The sequence below is a fragment of the Ornithorhynchus anatinus genome, chromosome 9, assembly GCF_004115215.2.
Source record: "Ornithorhynchus anatinus isolate Pmale09 chromosome 9, mOrnAna1.pri.v4, whole genome shotgun sequence".
In the NCBI taxonomy this organism is placed as follows: domain Eukaryota; kingdom Metazoa; phylum Chordata; class Mammalia; order Monotremata; family Ornithorhynchidae; genus Ornithorhynchus; species Ornithorhynchus anatinus.
This window is the reverse complement of record NC_041736.1, coordinates 35,654,483-35,663,092: the sequence shown is the minus strand read 5'-3', so window position 1 is coordinate 35,663,092 and position 8,610 is coordinate 35,654,483. Positions and strand designations below refer to the sequence as shown.

Below are 8,610 nucleotides of genomic sequence, written 5' to 3'. Positions count from 1 at the left end.
CGTGGGACAAACCTGATGACCCCGTAGCTCCCCCAGCGCTTAGCACAGTGCTCCGCACCTAGCAAGTGCTTAACAAACACCAACTTTATGATTATCATTCTTAACGACGGCCAGTTAAACGTTATTATGATCAATGATGATTATTTGATTGTCATGATGGTTATGAGTATTAAGGAGGCAAAGCCTGGGCCTCAGGACTGGGCCTTGGCCCCGCCCACCCCGTGACGTCACTGCACCTGGAGGAGGCGGCCGCGGTGGCAGCGGCGGCTCTCCTGGCACGAGGAGGAGTTCTCGCGAGACTTCCGCTTTGGCCTCCCACGCCGAGCCTTCCCCCCCCCCCCCCGCTGGTCGCCGGGCGGGCTGCGGGAGCGGAGCCTGCGGGGCGGGAGTGCGGATATTGCCCCGCCCGCCCTCCCTCCCTCCGTCCCGCACCGGGCGCTGCTGGAGGGGCCGGGGCTGCGGCCGCTCCCCCGTGCACGGCTGTCTTGCGGTTGGAGCCGCCCGGGCGGATGGAGGCAGCTCGGCCCGCCTGAGCTCGGGGACCAGCCGCAGCTCGGGACCCCGACACCTGCACCAGTTGCAGTTGCACCAGTTGCACCAGCTGCACCAGTTGCACCAGCACCAGTTGCACCAGCAGCAGCCGGCCGCCGGGACCACCCCCCAGCATGGGTAAGAGAGAAGGCTTATCCTCCGATCCCTTTTTGGAGGGTGGGCACGGGACCTCGGGACCCCCCCCCCCCGCCAATCCTCCATTCTCTCCGCTTCTCTTTCTCCTCCTGCTGCCGCCTGGCCTCAGTTGTGGGGTGGGGGAAAGGAGGCCCGATAAGTGATGATGGTATTTGTTAAGCGCTTACTATGTTCTAAGCGCTGGATCTGGGCTAGTCCTCTGCAGAAATGGGTTCCCCCCTCGATTGCCTCCTAAAGCCGAGGCGTGCAAGCATCGTCCACCCCTTTCCACCACCACCTCCTCTTAAAGTTGAGGGGTGCAGGATTTGTCCACCCCTTTCCACCACCACCTCCTCTTAGAGTTTGAGGGGTGCAGGATTTGTCCAACCTTTCCACCACCACCTCCTCTTAAAGTTGAGGGGTGCAGGATCTGTCCACCCCTTTCTACCACCACCTCCTCTTGAAAAGTTGAAGGCTGCAACCATTATCAATGCCTTCCACCACTACCTTCCCTAAAAGTTGAGGGGTACAAAATTTGTCCTACCCTTTTTACCACTACCTCCTATTAAAGTTGAGAGCTGCAACCATTTTCAATGCCTTCCACCACTACCTCCTCTTAAAGTTGAGGGGTACAAGATTTGTCCTCCCCTTTCTACCACTACCTCCTCATAAAGTCGAGGGGTACAAGATTTGCCCTCCCCTTTTTACCACTACTTCCTCTTAAAGTTGAGGGGTGCAAGATTTGTTCACCCTTTTCCACTACTACCTCCTCTTAAAGGTGAGGGGTGTAAGCATCGCCTACCCCTTTCCACCACTACTTCCTCTTAAAATTGAAGGCTGCAAGTATTGTCAATGCTTTCCACCACTGCCTCTCTTAAAATTGAGGGGTGCAAGATATGTCCATCCCCTTCCACCACCACCTCCTCTTAAAGTTGAAGGGTGCAAGAGTTGTCCACCCCTTTTTACCACTACCTCCTCTTAAAGTTGAGGGGTGAAAGCATCGCCTACCCCTTTCCACCACCTCTTAAAGTTGAGGGCTACAAGATTTGACCTCCCCTTTCTACCACTACCTCCTCTTAAAGTTGAGGGCTGCAAGATTTGTCCACCTTTTTCTACCACTGTCTCCTCTTAAAGTTGAGGGCTGCAACCATTGTCAATGCTTTCCACCACCACCTCCTCTTATAGTTGAGGGGTGCAAGATTTGTCCACCCCTTTTTCCTACTACCTCATCTTATTGAGGGGTGCAAACATCACCTACCCCTTCCCACCACTACTTCCTCTTAAAGTTGAAGGCTGCAAGCATTGTCAGTGCTTTCCACCACTATCTCCTCTTAAAGTTGAGGGGTACAAGATTTTCCACCCCTTTCTACCACTACCTCCTCCTAAAGTTGAGGGGTGCAAGTATCATTTACCCCTTTCCACCATCACCTCCTCTTAAAGTTGAGGGGTGCAAACATCATCTGCCCCTTTCCACCCCCACCCAGCGGGGCCCAGAGACCTCCTCTTTCTCCTCCTCACCCTCCCCCACCCAGGCAGGCAATTTGGTAATACTAATTTGTGGTATGGTGATGTACACACATCTTGCATTGTATTAAGCCCTGTGGTAGGTACAAGACGATAAGGTCGGACCCAGCCCCGGGCCCATATAGAGCTCACAGTCCAAGCTGGAGGGTGAATGGGTATTGATTCCCCATGTTACAGATGAGGAAACAGGCCAGTGAAGTTAAGTGACTTGCTCAAGGTCACACAGCAGGCAGGTGGCTGAGCTGGGATTAGAACCCAGGCTGCTTGAGTCCCAGGACTGTGCTCTTTCTGCAAAGATTGTACTCTTCCCCTCCCTGAAATTGTGAGAGTTTGGATTAGGTGGGAATCAGGTACTCTTCCTCCCTTCCCCACCTAGATGCTCTTATCCTGGGTGCACCTGGGTCCACCTTCATGCCCACAGGCTCCCTTAGAAGCAGAGTTGGGGGAAAGGAGAGAAAATGGAGAAACATGAAGTAGAATCCCCGGAATATTTCTCCACGAGATCCTGTTTGGAAAATATGAACCAACTGGCAAAGCTTCGTGTCTTATTGCCAGGAAATGCTTTTTTTTAAAAAAAAAATAGGCATGAAGAACAAGGTAAGGAAACAATAGTGCCTAATTTTTCTGCATAGACTTTTGATCGTGCTTTGGTATGTAGTTATGAAATCTTCCCTTAAGGGGCATGCGACACTTTGGAGGGATTTAAATCATAATCATCAATACCTGTTCTCCCTCATACTTAGAATCTTGGTTGGGTTGGGGACTGTGCCTGACCTGAATACTTTGTATCCACCCCAGTGCTTAGTACAGTGCTTGGCACAATAGTAAGCACCTAACAAATACCTTAATTATCGTAAACCTTTTGTGTGGGAAGTAGAGTTGTTTGACTGTTTCGGGAGGCTGAAAAGTTCATGCTTTGTCCATTTGGTATTACTTTTCAAAATGTTTGTGTTCTGTTAGGAAGGAGAGGTGGCAGGATGCATTACATGCTACATGGAATCGGACTACTGTGAAGATAGTGAAACACCTGCAGATAGTGTAACAATATATTTGATTTCAACGTTACATGTTCAAGGCAGAAAGGCCAACCCTACCCCTTCACCAACGCTCTAAAGAGTTTTGAGAGATGTGAGTTTTGTTTGTGCCAGTTACAGAGCTGAAGTACAGCGTCTGATGAATGGAAAGAATTACAATATTGAGTTTTCAATAGTGTATTGAGAATAAATACACTGTTGAGTTCCAGAGAATTGGTGAAGAAAGAAAGGATGCTGCAGATTTGTATTTAAATCAACAGAATGAATGACTTTTAGTTAAACAAATCAATAACTGATGGAAAGAACTAGTATAAGTGACTCGTGATGTTGATTTGTTAGCATCTCCTCATTTCTCCCCTTTCCTTGGTAAATGGTGTAACCTGAAGACTTTATTTGCTTGTGTAAATAGTTGTAGGATTTCTTTTTTTATTTATATGTGGCTTTTGCTTTGTTTTTGTTTTGTTTTCAATGGTTGACTGTTACATTGGAAAATATTTTGAGGTTTTCTTGTATGGTGTTAAGGTTCAGTTTCAGGCAAAATCATTCACACAAAAATGTGCAAGTCTCATTTTTCTGCTTATGTGAAATACTACATTAAATTGACAAATGAAGTTAATCACACTTATGGAACTTTCCATAGATAAGGACATAGTTTTTATAATAATTGACTTAGATGCTGTGCTCTTTATTCGTGCCTTGTTCCAACCTAATTATCCTGTATCTTCCTCAGCACTTAATACAGTGCTCGAGACATAGTAAGTGCTTAACAAATACCACAGTTGTTATTAGGAATTACAGATTAGACTTGAAGAAGTTTTGGAGGGAGAGAGAGAGAGAGGGGAAGAGTGTGTAATATACTGTGGTCCTTTGAAATTATTGCAGTATATATTGAGCATGTTGCCCGTTTTTAAAGGCAGGGTATTTTGTATCTGATTCTGTAATCTATGTAGAAAGTAAGCTCAGATCAACCTCTTAAATATGCCATGTTTTATTTAGAGTCAAGGACTTGTTTGCATCAACTAAAGAGGCAAAGTAGTTCTGTAGAAAAAAGCCCCAAATTGAGAGTAAGGAGTGTTGGATTGTAGAGACAGTTGAGCCAGTGTCTCAGACCTCTAATTCGTCCCTTCCGTTTCAAGGAAGTTGTGAGGATGATAGAGGAATATAAATTTAGAAAGCTTTTTTTAAGTGCTTACTGTGTTCCATGCACTGTACTAAGTGCTTGGGTAGATGCAAGATAATCAAGTTGGACACAATCCCTGTCCCACAAGGGGCTCACAGTCTTAACCCCCATTTTAGGGATGAGGTCTCCTTTCCATAGAGAAATGATGTGACTTGCCCAAGATCATACAGCAGACAAGTGGTGGAGCTGGGTTTGGAGCCCATGTCCTAACTCCCGGGCTTGTGGTCTCACTCCTCCCTGGGAAATAAGTTTTTGGGGCTTTTTAACCATAAATAAAAACAGGTTGTGATTGACACCTTAATTCTGACTGTAGTTTATTTGGAGGAAATGGATAAGCTGTTTTAACTGTGACAAGTGCTGAATTGGTAAAACATTTTAGGATGATAAGTCTACATTTGGGTTAAGATCTAATGGCTTTTGGTGGTCTCTGTTCAAGAATCTATCCATTGATGTGTGCCAGGATTTAAATTTCATTTTTGAATCATTGATGAAGAGAAGTGATTATCTCAAGTTGTAGTTTTGTTCTGCTAGCTGTATTTTCTGAAGCTGAGACTTTATAAATAACTTGGTGGTTATAACTTGGTGCTGCCTATATGTCCGAATCGTGATTTGGAGAAGGCTGTGGGGAAATTACGATTTCTGTCCTCTATTTCTTCTCAACACCTCCACTCCCCCCCCCCCCCCCCCCCCGTTCTGGTCTCCTGGAGCTGCCGGAGGTCTTGGGGAGTTCTTAGTGTAGATCCAGGAGGGTCAAGCCGGACTCTTTTCTCTTGCTTTTGTAATATAGGATTCTGACAAGATACCTGGGAGTGAAGCATGGGGTGCCATTTTGGAAAGCCCTATAGCCTCTCTAAACAGATGACACATTTCCATTCTATTCTCGTACTCCTGGCTTTTCTTTGGCTGTCAGAGGGCTGCTGAGGAGACTCTTGGGGAAGGAGAAAGGGCTGAAGGCTTGTCTTAAAGACTTAAAGACTTGTCTTAAAGACTCTTCATCCACTTTCTTTATGCTCACTCTTCAGTCACTCCCCGGCTCGCACACCTCCTTCCTTCCTTCCAAGCACATCTTCAAATTATACCTCGACTCTCCCGTCTCTGACCCTCCTACTCAAGCCGCCCTCCTCCAGGCGACAGCTCCCCCCATCTTCAAAGTCTTCCTAAATCCCCACCTCCTCCAGCAAAGGATTCCTTCCCTGATTAATTCTCAAAGCCCAGTCAAGCAAATCTGACCCCACCCTCAGCTCTCATCTGCTTCATTTCACTCCCCAACACCCACGCCCTGGATATATGTATTTATTTGTGTAGTCAATTATTTAATCAGCTATTTCATCCTGATGCATTTGTACTACTTCCTGTTATGTCCTTGGTTCTTCCCGCTTGCCTATTTGTAAATGATTTTCATCTTTACATCTCTCCCAATCCATTGTAGACTCATGGAGGGCAGCGACTGCATGACTTGCTTTGCTTGCCTTTTCTCAAGTGCTCAGTACTGCGCTTTGTATCTAATAGGTTGTGGGGAAAAAATATGATGGATGAAGATAGAAGGCTTTGTGGGTTGTTATGTGGGCCCACATCAGCAACTTATGTTATTGAAACCTGACCCTCTGAATAAACTTTTCTTTATGAGGAAATTTACCTTAAGTTTCTGTTGGTTGAGGTGCAGAATATTGGTGGAATTATCCCTAGTAGCCAGGCAAGAAAGAAAACTCCTTTTCTGTTTTAACATCTTAATAAGGTACAATTCATTTGGCTGGGAGGATTCCAGTTGAATGACTAAATGGGCCAAATGAATGAATTAGAATATTTTGTCTTTTTGTCTAACTTAGGCAAGCCATTCTTCTGGAGCATGCTTCAATAAACAACCTACTTTCACTGAAGGATGAAAGTGACTCTGCTGGCTAATGAAAATTTTTAAGCTGGAAAGTGCCAAATGGAGAATGGATTATTTATCAAGGACACAGCACAGAAAATATAAGATGACTTAAGGAGCTGGTCTTTCAATTGTATTGTGATGGGCCTTGAGAGAGCAGAAGTTGGATGAGAGAATGGGAATTTTCACATACTAAGTAGTAAAAAAGCCCTTTGCCTCCAGGAGGGAAAGGTGAAAGGGAGCAACAGTGAGAGGAAAGCAAGATTCCACATTTTCTATTACGCAAAGCAAGGCCTCACTGACCTTGAATTAATAATAATAATTATGGTATTTATTAAACACTTATGTGCCAAGCACTGATCTAAGCACTGAGGTAGATACAAGGTAATCAGGTTGTCCTACGTGGGGCTCATAGTCTTAATCCCATTTTATAGATGAGCCAGCTGAGGCACAGAGAAGTTAAGTGGCTTGCCCAAGGACATACAGCAGACAAGTGGTGGAGGTGGGATTAGAACCCATGTCCTCTGACTCCCAAGTATGTGCTCTTTCCATTAAGCCATGCTGCTTCTCTATATGAATAATAATAAATTCACCCTGGACCAAGCAATGAACTCTTAGTTTTAAAAGTTCATTCATTCCTTCAATTTTATTTATTGAGTGCTTACTTTGTACAAAGCACCTTACTAAGCACGTGGGAGAGTACAATATTACAACAGACACATTCCTTCCCACAATGAGCTCACAGTCTAGAGGGGGAGACAGTTATTAATATAAATAAATTACATACATAAGTGTGTGCTGTGGGGATGGGAGGGAGGATGAATGAAGGAGCAAGTAAGAGCAGCAAGGAAGGGAGTGGGAGAAAAGGAGAGGAGGGCTTAGTCAGAGAAGGCTTCTTGCAGGAGATGTGCCTTCAAGAGGTCATTGTAACTGAGGGATCATACTGTAATATAATCAGAAATAGTATGGTGAGTCTGTCACTGTCATACATGGACCAAGGATGGATAGACTTGTGTTTATTTATGTTGTCTTCTAACAAAATATGACTTCAAGCGCAGCTCCCCGAATTTTGAAGATGACCTTTGAAGTAATTCTTGTAGAATTTTTGTGTCAGGTAAAATGTATTAGTCTCAGCAAAAAAAAATAACGAGCTACAACAAGCCCCACTGGTGTAAGGATGTGACATACAGGCAAGCGACAAGCAGAGGGACATGGGAGGGGGACGCGAGTTGCCAAGAAGAGGTCGGAATGCAACAAGGGGACACAGCTGCTCTCCCCCCTGCTATCCGATGTCTCTCCGATGTCTCTTCATGACCCGAAAACCTCAAGGCTCTCCAGCCTTGGCACAGTCTCGTTCACCGTGGGTGGGAGAGGGAGCTCAGACTATGCCTATGGCGGCTCTAGGATTGATAGTCACTGGCCCCTCCCAAAGCCAATGTTCAGACCATTGTACCAAGCTCTTATAAAATACCACTTATTGGTTATTTTTTCAGTTTATAAAGTTAAGACAAATGGAATTAGGAAAAAATGGATTTGTGTTTATCAAAGAATGGAAAGAGAATCTCCACTGATAACATGAGTGCTCATGGAATGCAGAGCAAGTACTATTCTTGGGAAATACGATAAAAGTAAAAGACCTAATAGAGTTTAAAATCAAATATGCCGAGTATGCCTGTAGTTTGTGGGTTGGCTAGAGTTGTCTGTTTGTTACAGGCTATAATGAAACCTAAGAAGCATGCAGGGTGAACAGCTATTGGACGAGAATTTCTTCTGGAGTGAAAGAGTCAAAATAGATTTGCTTTTAAGCTATTGTACCAATATGGTAGAAGCCAGCTTAATTTAAAGATTTTCCAAATGGAAAAAAATGTGCTCCTTGAGAAATGCCTCAAGGCAGGGATTAAAATCATTCATCTGTTGTCAACAAATTCTAACTAAAGTGCTACAAATTGCTACAATGTGCTGTGCTGGAAAAAGTGCATAAATGACCTGTTAGAGATTTGGGTAAATTTTTCGTTACACTTACAAGACGAAATGGTGTTGGGCTGCGCTACTAGGTTATCTTGTAAAATCTGAACTAATTTGAATTAATTTCTCTCGAGTTTTCCGTTAATTCCTGGGACAGCCCCTTAAAGAGAAAAAATCTTCACTTCTCCTTTTTAGTAAGTTAGCTCCCTTGAGCTCAGTTGGCTGTTTAGCACTTTTCTTATGATATTTGTTAAGCATTTGGTATATGCTAGGTACTTTTACTCTAAGCCAGTGCTGGGGTAGATCCAAGCCAATCCTAAATTGTATTTATTGAGTGATTACTATATATAGAGAGCTGTACTAAGCGCTTG

At 44.5% G+C, this 8,610-nt stretch overlaps 1 protein-coding gene across 1 annotated transcript in view; it reads left to right on the top strand.

Annotated features, from left to right (window-relative positions):
• The first annotated feature begins 436 nt into the window (after positions 1-436).
• LOC100081068 (CD2 associated protein) overlaps positions 437-8,610 on the top strand; it is a 91,112-nt gene continuing 82,938 nt past the window's right edge. Inside the window, 1 exon segment of the mRNA XM_029072194.2 lies at positions 437-669. Coding sequence (XP_028928027.1) covers positions 666-669 — 4 coding nt within the window. The 5' untranslated portion in view covers positions 437-665.